The sequence below is a fragment of the Embiotoca jacksoni genome, unplaced genomic scaffold, assembly GCF_022577435.1.
Source record: "Embiotoca jacksoni isolate LCO1_2020_lvr unplaced genomic scaffold, fEmbJac1.0.p SCAF_15, whole genome shotgun sequence".
NCBI classification, from domain to species: Eukaryota; Metazoa; Chordata; class Actinopteri; family Embiotocidae; genus Embiotoca; species Embiotoca jacksoni.
The window spans coordinates 7,121,042-7,139,322 of NW_027185285.1; the positions used below are offsets into that span (position 1 = coordinate 7,121,042).

An 18,281-nucleotide genomic window follows, 5' to 3' on the forward strand; every position below is an offset into this window, starting at 1 on the left:
TGTGTGTGTGTGTGTGTGCGTGTGTGTGTGTGTGTGTGTGCGTGCGTGTGTGTGTGTGTGTGTGCGCGCGCATGTGAACATCACGGCACTATAAGTGCTCCTTTGTAACTATATAATTTCTTATGACATGTCATCAATGTATTTCAGATAATAGGCTACAGAAAGAGACAACACGAATATTATCAGTCAGATGTAGAATTATAATGGTAGTCATGCAGTGCTGCACACTTTGTAGATTTCACCACCTTCTCTCATGGTTTTGAAACAGGTGTTATGATATCTGACGTGGATGGTTGAAATGTGGTTTACTCGTCCGTCCTCGCCGGTTATCATCCTGTTTTTGTGAAGGTAAAATCGTTGAGGCTGCGCTGCCGATGCGGAAGGGCAAAATTGTATTAAACGAAAGAAAAGGCCGCAGGACTTCCGGTCGTGTGCTTTAAAAAATAATAATAAATAAAGATCTTATTTGAAGGCAACCGCCCGATTTTCGTCGGATCACACAAGCTGCTTTAAAAAAACAGCCTGCTTACTTCGCTCTTAGACACTTTTTGCTATTGCTTGTAGTTATTATACGGCAGACCAGCGGTTGCACAGTTTTGATATAATGAGGCTTTTACAGCGAGAGTCGGATCTTCTGATTTCCGGTAGCTCGAGCTTCGCTGCCTCGCTCTCGTTCACTTGACGTAGTTGCTACGCAAAACCGCGCATCCCTGGACGCAGCTGTCAGGAGTTAAGTCAAAGGAGAAGGAGACGTGCTGATAGATCTGAGGAGGTGAAAACGGTTTTTTTTTTTGTTTTTTGTTTTTTAGAAAAAAAAAAAAAAAAAAAAAAAAGAAGAGAAAAAAAAAAGGTGTTTATCTCGGAAGAGTCAGGGACGAAAGAGTCAGTTCTTCTCTGGGAGTCCAAGCGGCCAGAAGAAGCCGTTTGAAGGGGCGGTGGAGGCGACTTGTGCTGGAGTTTGTTGTGAATTTCACACGTTTGACTGCGCAGAGGTGATCCAGGCGCAAAACTAATGCCATCTGGAGTAGTTTTATTATTAGTAGTTTTATTAGTAGTAGTAGAATTATTTCCCCAACAGGATCGCACCTCAAGACTGAAGTTCTACATCTTCCGTGTTGCCATCACCATCGCCCGCGGACTATGTTGATGAAGGAGTACCGCATCTGCATGCCTCTCACGGTGGAGGAGGTGGGTGAAGTTTTCTTGATTTTTTTTTTTTATTATTTTTTATTTTTTTGTGTGTGTGTTTTTTTTTTGTTTTTGTTTGTTATCCTCTTCTGTCTGCTAGTTTTCGACAAAATTCCTCACGATCCGGCGGCTATCTGCCGCAGAGTTGCGGAGCAGCACGCCTCGTTTAATATCGCGCAGACTTGCAAAGTTGTCAGGGATGCGCTCGGACTGCATTTGGGCACCGGAGCTCCCGCAACCGAGACGCGGTGAGGCAGCAGCCACCGCGGGGTGGAGCTGCCGTTGTCTCCCGTTCAACCGGCTTGACTCGTGCTCCAGAGAAGTCGTTCAATTAAAGAGATTGGCCACAGCGGCAGAGGGAGTCGTGCGATTATTATAAGGCAGTGAGGGACAAGTCATACATCTGGTTTACTTTCGATTGCGATTCTTTGTAAGTAATTAGATGCAAACTCCTTTCTGCCTTTTGTCCGCAGCTCTGACTCTGTTCTTCTCATCCAAATGAGCAATGTGATTATTCACGTAGTGTTCAAGGAGTGTTACCTTTTGTGCTGCTTTGTTTTGTTTGCTTTTATTTATTTTTTTTTTTAATGCAGAAGTTTATGCTTGTGCAACTGCTGCATGCGCTCTATAAATCCCCGGTTCTTAAAACAAAAATAATTAAAAAGCTGATTTAATTCACATTTGTGATCAGATGAGTGTTATCGCGAGAGATTAATACACGAGTGGGCAGATACAACAGATGTTCCACCTGAAGATGCATTTATGGCCTTTAATGGTGCCATAAAGCTTTGTGAAGTTTCCTAATGTGCCACTCTCCTCTACTAAATAACTGTGTCACCATGGTGCTTCATGCTGCAGAGACGGTACAATTACACTGTAGTTTACTGCAGTCCAGCAAAACCCGTTGTTTTGTTCTTGGGTTAAGTAAAGATGAAATTGAAGCGATATGCACGTGCTTTTAATCAGAGAGCTGGCTTTAACAGTCTCTGAGGTCTATTGATCCCTGGACCGTGAAGTAGTTCCTGTGAGGTTCATGTTTCTAATTACCTGCTTTATCACAGCTTGTCCGAAGGCTGATTGGTTCTTCTGCTTTGCTGCGCTCCAGTAGTGATGAGAGACACAGCTGTCCTCCGTGGCCAGCTAAAGGCTATTACATCTGTTGTAATGACACTAATGTGTGCTCAACCTAATCTATTGATCTGTCAATGACTTGGTAAATGAACATTTGTAATGTATTCATTTTTTAAGCTTGCAGATATGCCCCCCCCCACCCCACACACACACAAATACACACACAAAAACACATAAATCATGTACACTTACACACAATGACTGTCTGTTTAAATCATAATCATTTTTAACACAATAGGAAATAACAACAAAATAATTAAACATCCAAACATTTGTTGTTGTTGTTTGTCAATGATTCAGTGGAGCAGCAACCAATGCGATTCTCAAGTCGTCCGTATTTCTCAATGGAGTCATCTGGGATGGTGCAAATTACATAATGTGCTGTTATGTGCTCACACAAAAATTGGGCACATAATAAAACACATCTTCATCTCCCAGATTTAGAAGTATACCGTACTTTCCCCTGGATTCATGATGAATAATGGCTCATTTCAGGCTTTGGTGTCACGGGTTATCTTGTATGCGTCGCTTGCACAACACATAAGTGTTATGAATCTCCTCATATGGCTTTGCAGCATGAGGGCAAAAGGGCGAAAAGGGTGCTATCAGATGGCAGTTAAAAAACAGCCAGTACCTAAATGATGGGGGGAAAATGGTAAAACATGATGGAAATTTAGTATACATGTATGAAATTGCGAACCATTAAAATCTTCTTTAGTTCAGACAGATCTGATACATTTATCTGGTGCAGATTTTTGTCTTTTCAGAAGCTTCAGTGGACGTTTAAGTTACGCGCTGTATTTTGTGTACATCGTACATTTTCTTCTTTTTTTTTTTAATCAAATATTTGGTGTTTTCACTGAGTTTCCTTTCAGGCTCAAATTGAAAATATGCTTAAAAGTAGTGGATTGAAACCTGAAAAGTGATTTTGACGGTTACTTTTGTCAAAAATCGACTCCCTTAAAATTTTAGATGGTGTTGAGGTTTTATGCTGCAATTGTGGCTTTTTCGGTCAAGTCTGCGTGTTTGCACAAGTAGAGATGCCCATCAGAAAATTAATTTGACTTGTGTATGATCTTCAAACTGAGGGTACTCTATGTTTATTCTTAGCTACACACTTGAAATGAAATCTGCCATTGAGCAGAAAACATTTCAGCCCTTTCAGCTGGATGTAGAAAGTCCAGAGGCTGTATCTGTCACAATGTAAAAGTCAGCTATACACAAACCCTTACACCAAATGTTGACATGTTTTGTGATCATGTCAGTCATCTTTGAGCCACAGGAAGTAAACAAAATTGGACAGAAATCAATCCATCAAAACATGTCATTTCACAGAATCAATTGTCAAATCCATTTCCAGTTCTGCTGGAGGTCTTTGTTTGTCAGAAGAAATGTTTTTATACAGACAAACTTAGAAGTTACAAAAAAAACTTGGAAATGTCCTTTAAAATCTATTGAGATATGGATCCAGCGAACAATGGCTTGAAAAAACAAAAGGACACGGCTGCCACTCTTAATGGTATCTGGATACTCCCATGAAGTTGTTCTGTTTGTGAGACAGACTTCTGTTTTGATGAAGGTGACACGAGCCAGTCAGTGTTAAGGTCAGTCTCTGGGGGTTTGCATATGTTTGTTTGTGTGCCTGCTTCCCGAGTTGCCCCTCGTCACGTCTCGGCCCAGACCCGAGATCTTGTTTACGTCCCCAGAGTGGAGCCTCTGTAGTCTTGCTAACGAGAAGCCTGTCTCCTCGTCGTTCCCCGAGGAGCTCGTCGCTCTGCCAGAGAGCGATCTGGCTCACACACACCAGATGGAGGGAAACATGCTCACTCTGACGATCTGCCAGTCGGAATAAGCCGGAGAGAATATGTGTGCTGAGAAGGTGATTGATTGCTTTTGGTAATTGTCAGAGTCCACCTGACTGTAGATCAATGACTCTGTAGAGAGTGAACAGATACAGTATAAACAGCAGCTTGTTGGCAATTTTTTTTGTTATAGATTAAACAAAGAAGAGTCAACATGTTAGTTGGTGAGCTTTAGAGGTGCTGGTAGGTGGATACATTCGGCTCAGTGGCATCGACCGGTTCTGAATCAAGTCGTTGACTCAAACGGTGTAAACCATTTTAAGAACAGCCACAATAGCAGCAGTGGTTCCTTACTTTAATTCCTTCTAAAGGGACACGTCCTTGTTGAATCGATGTGTGCTGCATACCGAACACAACAAAATATTTCAAAGCTTTTAGTTGTGTTTTTTTTGTTTTGTTTTTTATAAACGGTTGAATGTTAAGCAGTTAACTGTTTTCTTTCATTTAGTTGTTTCTATATGATTATTTTTAATTTAGTGTAGGGATATATTTGTAGACACTATATTAGATTCATTATGATGTATATTCTCTGTCTGCACTGAACAGCCTTGTCAATTACCAGGCAGTCTCTTCTGGAATGAATGTTCTATTCATTGGACAAAGAACGCAGAGAGGATTTTCTGTACCTGAGCAGCAGTTGAAAGAGTCTCGTGCTCGATCAGCTTTTGTGCAATGAGCTTTGCCGTGTGGATCGCGGGAACAAAAACATGATCTCTTCTCTTTTAAAGGACTTTGGTCCTATATTTGAATAATGATAGGAGCCTAAATGTGCCTTCTGAAATCAGTAAAATGGAGCTCGGTTTTGAATCTTTCATTAAAAGCCTTGAAGGGATAAAGACCCCTCCTCTGGTGCCGGCTCTCTGAGATGCAAAAGAACACCATGAGAAAAGTTTCAAATCAACAGACCCACCTGACTTCATTCACTACTTTGACTCAACTTTTATGAACTCCAGACAAGTTTGTTAAATGAATCGTGTGTCAGTTGCTCAGTGAGCTCATGTTAAAGTCACTTGTGCATGAGGAAGATACAAAGGCGTGCTTCTCTGCCACTTCTCTCCTGATCTCTGTCGGACTTTTATCTGTGTTTTCTAGTCACAAATTTGGTCGCTACTTAATCTGTTAGACGCTGTTAACTTGTTAACTGTACTCTGTGTGTGCTGATATATCCCTTAAGAAAAAAAATCTCAATTCTTTATGGCTTTATTATGGCTGTTGCTGTGACCAGTCAGATCTCTAAGTGAAGTCTGTACACCGTTCCTTGAATTTCTCCCGTTTGCCTGACTTCTCTGGTTATCCAGCTGTCAGCCTGGTAGCTCATAGCACTGAACGAGTCCCCACTGAGAGGATAATTAAAACCCTGGTGGTTTGAGGTTGTGCTCATATACTTTGTCTCAGATTAAGGTAACTCGGTTAAAGATAGTTTTCTGTGGTCCTCCAGCTGAGAACATCTCTTCCAGAGTCTGGCTGCTTGCTCTTTTCTCTGTAAGGCATTATTTTGAGATCCTGCAACATCGACATTACAGTGCATTCAATGCATTCAGTTATGGTTGTCGGGGCTAATCATTTGGGGAACAATGGGCAATAGCAGGGAATTAAGACAATATGTTTTGTCTCCAGACTCCTAAATAATCACCGGATTAGTGAAGCAGTGGCAAGTCACCATAGAGATGCTATACAGAAGAATGAGAGCTAGAAATACATTTACATGTCCTTGATGTCTGTAATTTTGGTCTGCCTGACTCTTCTTGGCTATCTGTATGTTTCTCTGTCTCTGCCATCACATCTTTATTCAGATTCCAAGGTTTTTAAAAAATGTTCTCCGTATGCCTGTACATGATTGCTTAAGCGTATACAATGCTCTACTGAACAAAAAATAGTTTCTGTGACAAACTGACCGAAGAAGGTAACAAGTTGCAACTACTGATTATTTTCTTGATGAATAGTTTTGTCTCAGTTTCCCAGTGCGGAAAGTGATAAATTAAAATCTGTTCAGTCCAAATCCCAAAGATACTCCATTTAACAGCAGGTATTGAAAACCTTTGTATTTGACAACATTTAGGTGATCTAAATCTGAATAGTTAGTGATTTTCTTTTCCTCGACTAATTGGTTTGGCTCTCTAGTTCCAGTTATTGAGCTTTCCAATGGGGCAACTATGTTTCGAGCATATGTGACATGACACGACACATAGTGTTGCTAGCTGCGTCTTCTTTCCTGCCTGCAAGCAGCAGAGTCCTCGTGGTGTGAAGCAGACGGAGGGCTCTCCAGACTCTAACCCCAACTGTCGCTGCGGTGCCCTAAATCAAAGGACCTCTTCTAGTAATCTTGTCCAAATAAACCACATACTGTAGAGAGAAGGAGTGTTTGAAATATCCAGAGAAAGACGGTAGAGCCATTAAGCATGCTGAAAGCTTCTGTTCGAATGTGCATAAGACAGGCGAGGTTACAAACGTGAAAAGAGAAACAGGCCTGACTTCAACGCAGCAACACTAACGATCTGGTAAACACAGAGGGTCAACAGCTTTCTATTTATAGTCGAGAGTCGAGGGCTAAATTAAGAACAGTTGTGCGGGAACAGTTGTTCAGGTGACTGGAGGTTGTAGGGGACACGGGTGACCAATGGACAGGTGAGAAAAAAAATGTTGGTCTTGAAATTAGTTTTGAGAGGTTACACAGAGTCCGCCTGTGTCCCCATGGCACATGGACAGCATCTCAACATGTGATTTAGTGCACTTAGACCTGAAGTAACCTTTGATAGTGACTGGAACTCAGTACACGGAGTGCACGTTTATTATTTAAAGGCACGTGGTCCATGAAGGACACAAAGAGGGAGGTGAGATGGGAAGAAAAACAGTCAAATACAGTGATTAATAAGATTAAGGCGAAGAGAAAACAAGCCCACACAAAGATGCAAGTGGCTCAGAGAATAACATACAGAGCACAGCGTCTCAATGAAAGACGATCACGCAGCCTGGAACAAACATAGTGATCGGCCCCAAAGATCTTTTGAAATTTCACCATTTATCAAGAGCTAAATGTCTTCATCTTTTATCCTTTAACAAACAACTAAGGACCAGATGATAGCGTACTGAGAAGTAGACTTCCACAAGCACTGTCGAGAACACAGACTGTTCGATTTCTAGCTCGTCAGCCATCACTTTAGTAGGTGTTCAGCTGCATCACTGAGCAACCCCAGTGCTGGGGGCGTTTACAAGTAAAAATAAAACGTCTGAGAAGATTGGGAAAATGGTCAGTAAGCCAGCAAAGGTTAGTCAGAGAATTAAACAATGAAAGATTTGATTTAAAGCAAATAAATGCATGATGGATAAGAGATTAAGGATTGCCAAAGTGGAATAGGTGAAAAATAGCTAATAATCCCACAAACCAACCTCATTGGTGGAAACGCATCTGAAGTGTCAACAGAAAGATAGGGGATGTGTTTGTTTACATCAAGCAATGTTTTGAGCCGTGTCTTAGAAAAGCATGAGGGAACTGGACAAAATCTCAAAACAAACCTCCAACAGCCGTCCGGCAATTATTTTTGGTTTCAGATACACACTTGAAAACCACAGAAAAATGTGTTGTTTTTTTTGTTTTTTTGCAGCCGATGAAAGACGTTCGTATCCAGTATCAGTGAAGATGTGATTCATTTATCTGAAAATTGTATTAAATCTCTAATCACGCCGGTTACTCTACTGCGTGCAGCCTTTGTCATTCCGAAGCTTAAAATCACGAACAGGTTGTGCCCGACTGCTGCCTCTATTCATGTGTTTGAAAACGCCATGCATTACAATTCTGAGCTTCAAACAGAGGTCCTGTGGGGTTAGAGAAAGTGGTTACACATTTTTAAATGGCCCCCTGCACGCGCACACACACACAAACACACACGCACACACGCACACGCACACACACACACACGCACACACACACACACACACACACAGCACACTTTGCCAGCATTTCCTATGAACCTGGCTACATGGCTTTAAGACATAGCAGCCACACTAATATATCATTTATTTTTGCAGTATATGCGATGGAATGGTGCACCTGCCGAACGCGGCTGAATAAAGGCAAAGTGATCATATTTTAATCGAGATCATCGCTTTTCATCCTCCTGGAAGGATGGACTCAGAATTTTCAAATTAAAAGGGCAGATGAATTGAACTGAAAGCCTGGACTCAAATGCTAGTGACTTGAGACTAGAAGTGAGTGATATGATGCCAAAATAATATCACAATATTTCAAGCTATTTCTGCAAAAATGATCATCTTGACAGTATGACAAAATACTGAAAAATAGTTTGTTTATTTCAAGAATATATAAATACAACAAAATAACAGAAGATGACAAAAAGCTTTGTCTGTCAACAGAAACAGCAGTTTCCCCTCAAATATTCAGTATAAATAAATATGATTTGATGTGCAACTGATTACTTCCACATTACTATAAACACACTTTATAACCTCTCTTTGGAAGTAACTCCCATACTGCTTGTTGTTGCTTTTATTCATGTAACATATGTCGTAGCATTATGATGACATTACTTCAACAAGTCAGACTATTACCACTATCATACTGTGAATCGTTTTCAACGTTTTGAACATTTTACCGATATCATTGTGAGCGATACAACATGGCATGCCCCTACGCAAGACTTTTGTTTGGTTTGATTTAAAGTTTGGTAATTGCCACTCTGTTGTGAAAATTCATTCATTTTTGTGCTACAGAGGAGGCAACACCTTTATCAGTTTATAGAAACAGGAAACTCTTAATCGCCCGTCCCTCTATTTCGGCCGTCAGCCCACCTCCTCTCTTCCTGTCCCCCTAAACCTTACTTACTGTCAACATGCTGTCTAAACAAGGGGAAACAATGGCCACTGAGAATTGAAGCTGTGCTGACACACAGTGAATGTGCCTGTAGAGTTATGGGACAGGTGTTGGAAGAGATGCAGCATGAGAGGGGGGCAGCTGGGCGTGCTGCGCTATAATGTGATCAGGACGCATTGTGCATCATGGTGATGGATTGTACGTGTGATCAGACTCTTTATATGATAATGTGGAGTGATATGGATCAGCCATTTGCCATTTTCAAAATTCAGCTCGTTAACACAGGAAGGTTGCTAAAAACGGGAAACAAAATCTGCTCAGTTTACACATTGTAAGAGAAACAGTAAGCAAGACTTAAACTCATCTATGAACCAAAGGTTGCAGAGGATCAAACACACACACATACCCCTCAACAAAGCATAGTGCAGACCTGACTGTCATGTAACATGACTGATTCCTTCTTTCCTCACGTGGGCAAACGTTTCAGCATTGCACTGCCACAAATTGTCCTTTTTCTGAGAACTGGAAAATACATTTCTTTTCTCTTAATATCACTGTCATTGTCCCTTGTGTTGATGAATCCAAATTACCTGTCTCACAAATGCTGCGCTGTCAACCCTTTTTTTTAAACTTTTGGTTCTTTCCATTTTCCCTTCATTGTTTTTATACCGAGAATCTGTAGAAGTAATTAAGAAACACGTATGGAAATGTGAACAACGTCTTTGTGGGAGCTTGAAGAAGCATAAATTCAGCTTTAGGATTTTGGAAAGACAAAATAACACCCAGATATAGATTTCTATTTGGACTCTCAGATCTGCATTTGCACATCATTCTGTCCCATCCTGTGAATTCACACTGATGCAGACACTAATCATCTAATCATTGCAGCTCTCTCATTCTGTTCGGGGCGGGGAACAAATGATACCTTTAGCAAATCAAAGCAAGTGATTTCACCGATTCCGGTCATGAACTGCATAATTATTGTTTGCTGCTCTAAAAGGCTTTCAAAGGGTAACTAGGAGACGTGTGGTCTTCACCCCGCTGGCACAAACCCAATCAGCTCCCTCAGCCTGGTCATCACCACAACGCATTTCAAAATTCTAACTTTGCATTTGCCATTAGCCTTTCCACAGGAAGCTTAATAGATACTATATCACATACACGTGCGCGCGCGCGTGCACACACACAAATGTATGTCTGAACCCATCTGCATTATGTGCACAGCTACATGATGTGCATACCAGAGTAACACGTACAAGTGTCCCTGGTTGCTATAGGAACATCAGCAGCTCACAACTGATTAGAAATCTCTTTGATGATGAAGTGGCTTTCGGTATGTGTGCAGTGAGCACACGCGTCAAGGTTGTGTGTGTGCGTTTGAATCCAACTGACCGAAGCAGGCTGAAAAACAACAAAGGGAAAGAATTTGCTAAATGGCCCTCAATTATTAACATTGCTTGTCATCTCACATTTAAGTATCTTGATAAAATTATTTATGCACAATTAATGACTATTAATGTGTTTCGATAGACCTGAAAATCCCGGTGAACAGCTGTTGAAATGTAGCTAGAAAGTTCAGCAGTGGCAGTGGAGCCTCATCCAACACAGCAGATGGTCTGAGTGTGTATTTATGCGTATCTAGCATGACTTTGTTAGTCCCGGGTTGTGTGTCTGTGTTACTGACTTTTCTGTATTTTAACAACCACGTACAAATTGGAGAGGCACATCAGAAGTCCTCTCCCTTTCTGAATCAGAAATTGTTCAAATATCTTTTAATCGGGCATTCACACCGAAATGGTGTTAAAACACCACAAGGGGACGTGTTGATGATGACATGCTGCTTCAGGTTCTGCTGTGGCATAATATACAATCTACAGAGTCCAGTTAAATAGAACAGTAACAGAATTTAAATGCAGCAAAACACTTACAGTAATGCATAGTATCAGGATTTGGCAACTATGGGAGTTTATTACAGTGGCAAATCTTTCATCGCACTCAACTCGCATAGCGAAAATACAGTGTTCACATTTCAAAGTGATCCACCAGGAATGTCTAACTCGCATGACTTTCCTACCCTTCCCCCCCCCCCCCCCCCCCCCCCCCCCATAGCTCTCTGCTTTGGGCACCTCTGCTGCGCCAATATATTCGTCTCATTCAAATGAATGAGGCAATGAAAGCCCTCTCATCTTGTTTAACATGAGGGGATCATGACATCCTTCACCTCGTGTAGCCCTCCTTTTGTATTGTGTCAAAATGTGCTTTTAATGTGTATTTACTCCTGTCTGGTTTAACTGACTTAGTTAAAGTGGATCCTCTTCTCGTTCCCTCTCGTGTCTGTTGCCTTCGTCTCCAGACTCCAGAGGTCTAAAGTTATTCTCTCATCTCCAAATTGCTATTTAATTGCGCTAATGTCACTTTTTCAAGAACTATTAGGTTGCTGTCCTCAAACTCTTGCTTCATCCGAAAAGGATCTTTGTCTCCATTTTCACGTCTCATTGTAATTTTCAACTGAACAAAAGCAGAAGACATTTTGACATTGTGTTGCTTGTAGGACAAAGTTCACTCTGTCCCAAAGAGGCCTATGTACACTGAAGTCATGGACACTGCTCTCATAAAATATCTTTGGCTGACTGCCTGTGAAGATCATGTGAGTGTTCTGTGTGTGTGTGTGTGTGTGTGTGTGTGAGGGAGATGTAAAACCTTACTGCAGCTGTTGTGATGTAAACCTGAGTCTTGTATATGTGTCCATGTCTCCTGCAATTTATTCATTCACTTTCTGTTGCTAACTGTATTTCTTACACCTGATGAACTGTTTCCATCAGCAGCAGAGGGGAAAAAAGTTTCTTGGCATTGTGCTTTACTGTATATGTCCTCTACGGATAAAAGTGCCATTGTGACAGCTGAGTGGGTGGATCAAAAAGATTATTACATGCAGCATTGCATGTCTATCCATTCTCTAACTATAACTAGTATAACTAGTATAGAAGACTGAATACAGCTATTATTTTTTGCCATTTGGCAAACATGCCTCACTTCCACTTGTATTTATCTTGGTTTGAAAGTATTGATTTATTTATTCAATGATGATTGATGATTTCATTTATGATCAACTATGCTTTAATAGCTTCAATCTAACACAATGGATTCTGTTTCTGGGTCCTTCATTTTACAGAGAGATCGCTTTCAATACAGTCTTGAGCCTTGAAACTTGACCATCCTCCCCTAAAGCACAGTAATAAGCAGCTTATTGTGAACCCTATTTACAATTTTTGCAACCTCTATTGGTCATAGTAATTATGACGGGAAAAAAGACATCCGGTTACGTAGGGAGAAGGTTGGGGGTGGTTCAAAAGTCAGCGTTGACTTATTTCATCTTAGCTGACATATATTTACCTTACAGTACAGAACGTACTAAACTTTCATAACATAAGTCATTTAACTTGCGTAGCTATTTTAACCCAAAACCACGACCTTTCCCTAAACTTTATGATCATATATATTTGGGTATTTTGGCAAATGAGCTATTTGTCGTTAAGTTGTGAGGACATGTTGGTCCTATCAAGGGTGCTGAAAACACTCACTCATATCTGTTTTGTGAATGATTGAAAATATAGCTATTCAGTGGTTTTGATATGAGGATGTGTTGTTGAAACACAAGATACTAGTCTATCAGAGTCCAGGCTTGTGCCTCCACTTGCCCTTTGTTATCTAATCTGTTTGTCAGTTGGTAGATTGGAAGAAGCACTAAAGATGTGACACTCAGCCACACTTCAGTCGCCGTGTGCCAGCTGTCAAGGATGTGAATGTGAGTTACTATAGACATTTATTCATTCTTTCAGGTTCCGATGTGAGAAAAAAAACTGGAAAGCAAATAAAATTGTATCTTCACGGTATTTTCTTTGTACTAAAGCAGGAAACTGCTCTGATTTGTGATGAACTGTGAAACTATGAAGATGTGAAGAGATCTGAACAGATGATCCAACCACCCTGATCTGCTATCTACATATGGACCTGTCACTTATTTACTGCTTCATGTGACTTCCTCCTTTGCTCCCGTCATAATTACTGAGCGTTAGCAATGTTTGGAAATAGTTTCTTAAATTGACCACAGGCTTTAAATATGATCTTAATAAATGACATTAGATTTGGCCTTTGGCCTGTTAGGAAGCAATCGTACAGACCTTTAATGTTGAACCAGAACTGTATGGTGCTGTTCTTCAGGTAAAGATTCATATTTAAAGTTAGTATAGATATATTTCAGCTTTCAGTTGCTTGACTACGAAAAGAGTCGAATACCTTTTTGTTAATAGGGGTTTGGGTTTGCGTCTTAAAGCAGCACTGAAGAAGACTGAAACTGCTTTTTCGTATGGATGCTAATATGTGGAACAAGAAATGATGAAAAAAAACTCGAGCTAGCGCTGGTGCAACTAGAGATTGCTTGAAGTCACAGAAGCTTAATGGAGTCCTTCATCCATATGGTGTAAGCGCTTACTACTTGTAATATACATGCAACTTTTCAAATGTATTAACGATATCATAAAATAAAGCATTTGCCGTAATATGTTAAGGACTGGTCATGTTATAGTCGTGGGCAATATTTGTCTGTGTAGTGAACCGTGATGGACATTTTTAGAAAGGGACGAACATTCAAATGTGTGAGCTGACATAAGTGCAGTCTCTTGACTAAAACGCACATTTATGTCGTGCAGCTCGGTACCTTGTTTCTGCTGCTGAGTGCAGTCTATGATTCCCACAGCTACAGTACACTGCATGTGCTGTTCCTAGGGGAAATTACAGCGTTGCACTTTGGCTGTTTTTTCATAGTTTCTTCATGGGCACAGCTGTGCGGTTGAAAAAACTACTTAATGAATAATGTGGATACCCATGACGAAATACCTTAGCAGGTATTGTTGCCCAGGCAGAAAGATTTGACAGTCAGCATAACCGAAAAGACGATAACTTCTATGTCTGAGAAGAGTTGAATGTGGTAATATATTGAGAATTTAAAAAAGGAGTCTTAAGCTTTAGACTCTGAATGTGCTCCATCAAAAAAAAAAAAAAAAAAAAAATGGATACATCCACTGCTTTTTTTGACTGAGTTGCTCACGTTACGGCTTCTGCGAGGCATGTTTCTTTCATACTACACTTTCTCAGCTCATCCTTCATCCTATTTTCCCCAAGGACAAAAAAACCAACAACCTTACATGTGCTAATGAATTAGTTCCACAACCTTTTGTTTTTCCCACAGCACCGCTCTACCCAATAAGGGGGATTGCAAGACAGAAAAAATATGATGTAGAATGACACGCATGAAGATGCTGACATTATGCTTAAAACAAAACCAAGATAACACCTATTGTCATCACTTTTCTCTCTCTTTCTCCTGTTCTCTGCTTTCCGTACTCACTTTTCCCTCCGTCTATCTCAGCTGGGCTGCTGGAAGTACACTGTGCTCTCTCTATGCATAATAAATGAGGTGGTTTTCCCCAAGCAATCTGAAATTCAAGTGGTACCAAAACACTCCAGACTGGAACATAGGAGACAAAAGGCTTATGTAAGAGGGAGGGAGACTTGTTTATCAAACAACTGAATGGATGCTGGAAGAATATCACCTAGTTCTTGCTGGAGGCTCGGTTGGAGGTGAACAATTTGATGGATTTAGACTGACTGTGAATACTATGCATTGCTGGTGGAGTTGAGTAAATAATCCTTCAGTTAACAGTCTTAAGGCACATTAGCACAACTCCAAAATGAAATCAATCAAAAATCAGTGTTGCTGCTAATACATGTCACACCTCAGCATGCACCTGTGAGCTTCACTTCTTCTTTGTTCTCCACAGTGGGGGTCGATTGATCTCTTCCTGCCCCTGCTTACTGACTTGGAACCAAGCTTCAGATGGAGTCATATTAATCACTCAGTCTGGAAGGCAAAGTTAAAACCATTTGAATTTCCTCATTGTTTAAATTGCTTTTAAGTGAGTCACATGTGTATTATGCTTCAATCACCTGGACTTCAGAGTTCTAAAATATGTGTTTGTGTGTGTTCTACCTGTATGAGGAGATGGATTCAATCCAGCATCAGACGATGAGGCAAAACCTGTTCTGCAGCATTTATTCATTTGTCTCACTTTTCTCTGTCGCTTCTCGTTTCTCTCTTTTTTTTAAGTTCAGAGTGAGTAGCCTCAGAGGCTTCTGGGATTTGGGAATCACATTCCTTTCTTGCATTTAATGAAAGTCAATCCCCTGTTTCTCCCTCTATTGAACACTTCCTGCTCATTAGGATCTCTGTGAATAAATGAACCAACATTACGGAGTATCACCAGGTAGACAAATTACAAAAGTGCACTTGCTTTACCTGTTGGTCTGTGAATATAGAAGTTTAAGAAAAAAATAAGAAAACAGGGCTGTGTGGTTGGAAAAAAAGGAGTGTTTACTAAATGTACTTATTGTACCCTTTTACATAAGCTATCTTGAAGGGTACTCAGAGAGTGTAAACCTGCACTGAGTCTACTCTTCTGATATACAAATCTTCCACCCCAACCACTAAACCTGTCTGGATATATTTACATTTGTAGTGATTTTAGAATTGTATTGGTTGTGCTTCTCCCACAATGAAACCACTGTCCCAGAGTTCTCCACAGCGGTATACTGACCAACCAGGATTACCTGGATAAATCCGTGTAGGCCATCGGCCATGTCTGTCTCTTTACCGGGCCTCTCTGTGCCTGTCATTCAGGGTGTGTGTGGAAGTGTGCTGTAGGCAGTCTAGTCTCAGCAGACAAGTCCAGAGCTAAATGTCTTTCCTTGTACATCCAAGTTGCTCCGTAACTACTGCTTTCTGTATCAAGTTTAAGCAAATACGTGTGAACCCTAGAGGATTACTGGTACCTTTTGAATGTGGATATGAATTTGGAGTCATCGTTTTTCTAGATTGGCCTCTGTTTTGTCACTATTAAACTTTCAGCATAAATATTAGTTTAAGTGAAAAATCAATTGTGAGTCCACCCTGTGATTCAGATCCACTCCAAAATTTGATGGGCTCTTTCTTGGCTCACGCTGCACCCGTCTACCAACTTTCATGAAAATCAACCCATTTCTGTAATGCAGCTGACAAACAAGTGAACCGCACTAAAAACATATCTTCCTTGGCAGAGATAATTAGCATTCCTGTATGAAGTTTAATGTGCACACCTACAAAACAATGAGGAAATCCCATGGCATCGTTAATGTTTCTCAGCTTGGTTGTTGGCACAACAGATTTTACAATAACTTCTTTGTCGAAGCATTTGAAATAAATACCCTCTTAAAAACAAGATCATTACAAGGGCTTTGTTTTTCTAATAAATGTTTTCGAGGACATCCCACATATCAATGCATAAAAACTGAAACGGAGCCATTAAAAAAACAGACATATGTGTGAAGGCAAATCATCACGACCTAAATTGCATACAAGTATACAAATAAACAACCACTACAATCAACAATATGTCAGCGTCCTTGAAAGCATCATGACCATAACTACCGCAGTGACTGCCAGCTCAGTGAAGGTCAAATGTTTTGTCAATTCCATCAAAAGTAGGGTTTGAAATAAGTGTTCAAGTAAAAAGCGTGCAATGTATTTTCCCATATGACTTTTATTTACTACGGCATGGCTGACATAATGACTGTCAAACCTGGCTCATGCAGACAGAAGGAGAGGAGAGGAAATGAGCTAAACTCAAAAGAGGAAAAGAGTCGGTACTGCGGCGTAAGTGAATGTCAGCAGAGAGAAGGTTAAAGGAGAGAATGATATGCATCAATGTGAGGGCAAGAGACAGCCGTCCTCAATCAAGTCCTCTTATGCAATCTCTCAACAGTCTGTCGGTTTCCTGAACATCTCTTCAGCAGCACTTCCTTCTCTTTTTGCTCTCTTATTTCTGCTCATCAACTGTGCCTTTCTCTGACACTCCACCTCAAACCAGTACCCTACCATCACTCTCCTCCTCCCCCTTACCCTCCCCCTCCCCCCAATTCACGCATGCATGTAAACACATCACTCCAGTCGGCCACTCAATGTGCTAGCAGACGGGGAGTAGAGATGATGCAGTGGAGCGATCCGTAGTGAGTGATCTTGACGTTACGTAATCGTTGATTCAGTGACCTCAGACACTGCAGAGATGCAGGATAAGAAGAGTGAGGAAATGGGCAGAGAGGCAGGCACGACAGGAAAGTGCTCTCTCCCACCTGCAGCGATCAGAATTAATAAGTTACACCCGACTACACGTCTTTGACATAGTTTACGTAACATCCACTTTTACTCTTCGCAAGTGGCTTCAAGAAGAACTTCCTTAAGTGTCATGTAAGATCACTTCGGTACATCCATGATAGTTTTTGGGAAGTATATTTTATATGTTGCCACAACAAAATTATCCGTGGTGCTTTGTTTTGAGCACCAAACAATGAACTGTGATGTAGACAGAAATCCTAACTCATAAAACCACAGTCTACACACATCTCTAATGCTGTTGTGCCTGTTGTTTACTGTATCATATACAGATGGTTGTTTAAATTTTCCATTTCGGCCTTAACTTTTATCTTAATTTTTACCCTCAAGAAGCACAAAAAGTTATTGAACTAGAGCCCAGTGGTTGGCAAACAGTGGCTGCTGGGCCAAATCTGGTCATCCATCAATGGCATTTGGGGCCCTGACATAGGAACCTGCAGATGCTCTTTTTAACAATTGCACTGTAGATTGAAACGTTAATACAAGGTTGACTTAAAGTCACACGCAAGCACATTTCAAAAAGCGAAACGTGTGCTCTGAGCCTCTTCATTGAAACCTCCTGTTCTTCCTGAAGAAAAGCCACCGACACTATGTTATCCGTCACTCTCCGTTTGCTCTTAACTGCCGGACTGCTTGAGTACTCGAGTGAGGCCATGAAATTAGGGATGTCGCTTGCCAACTTGTGTGGCGCAGAATTCATCAGTGTTGAGCCGCTTTAACACACTGCTTCCCCCCGAGCCGGTTGCCATCCACGGCCTCCTCCCACAATGCCTGTGTCACCTCTGTGGCGAGGGAATTTATCAAACCATTTTCAGGGAGTCGACTCTCACCTTCACATTTTGCTGCGTCAGCTCAAACGGAGAAAATTCAGTCAGTCATATGCGCTCGCTCTCCAGCAGCATGCCCGCATTTCTGCTGAAACGGCAGAGCGTGTGTGTTCTTGTACTTCAAGCTCTTGTGGGAAAAAAAAGTGACAGTTTTTGAGCTGCAGTCTGAAATAAAAAATTTT

At 41.0% G+C, this 18,281-nt stretch overlaps 1 protein-coding gene across 1 annotated transcript in view; it reads left to right on the forward strand.

Moving 5' to 3' along the window:
• Window positions 1–665: 665 nt before the first annotated feature.
• The window catches only part of pitpnc1a (phosphatidylinositol transfer protein cytoplasmic 1a), a 42,982-nt gene continuing 25,366 nt past the window's right edge, over window positions 666–18,281 (forward strand). Inside the window, exon 1 of the mRNA XM_069149199.1 lies at window positions 666–1,188. Coding sequence (XP_069005300.1) covers window positions 1,141–1,188 — 48 coding nt within the window. The 5' untranslated portion in view covers window positions 666–1,140. The remainder of the gene's footprint in view (window positions 1,189–18,281) is intronic.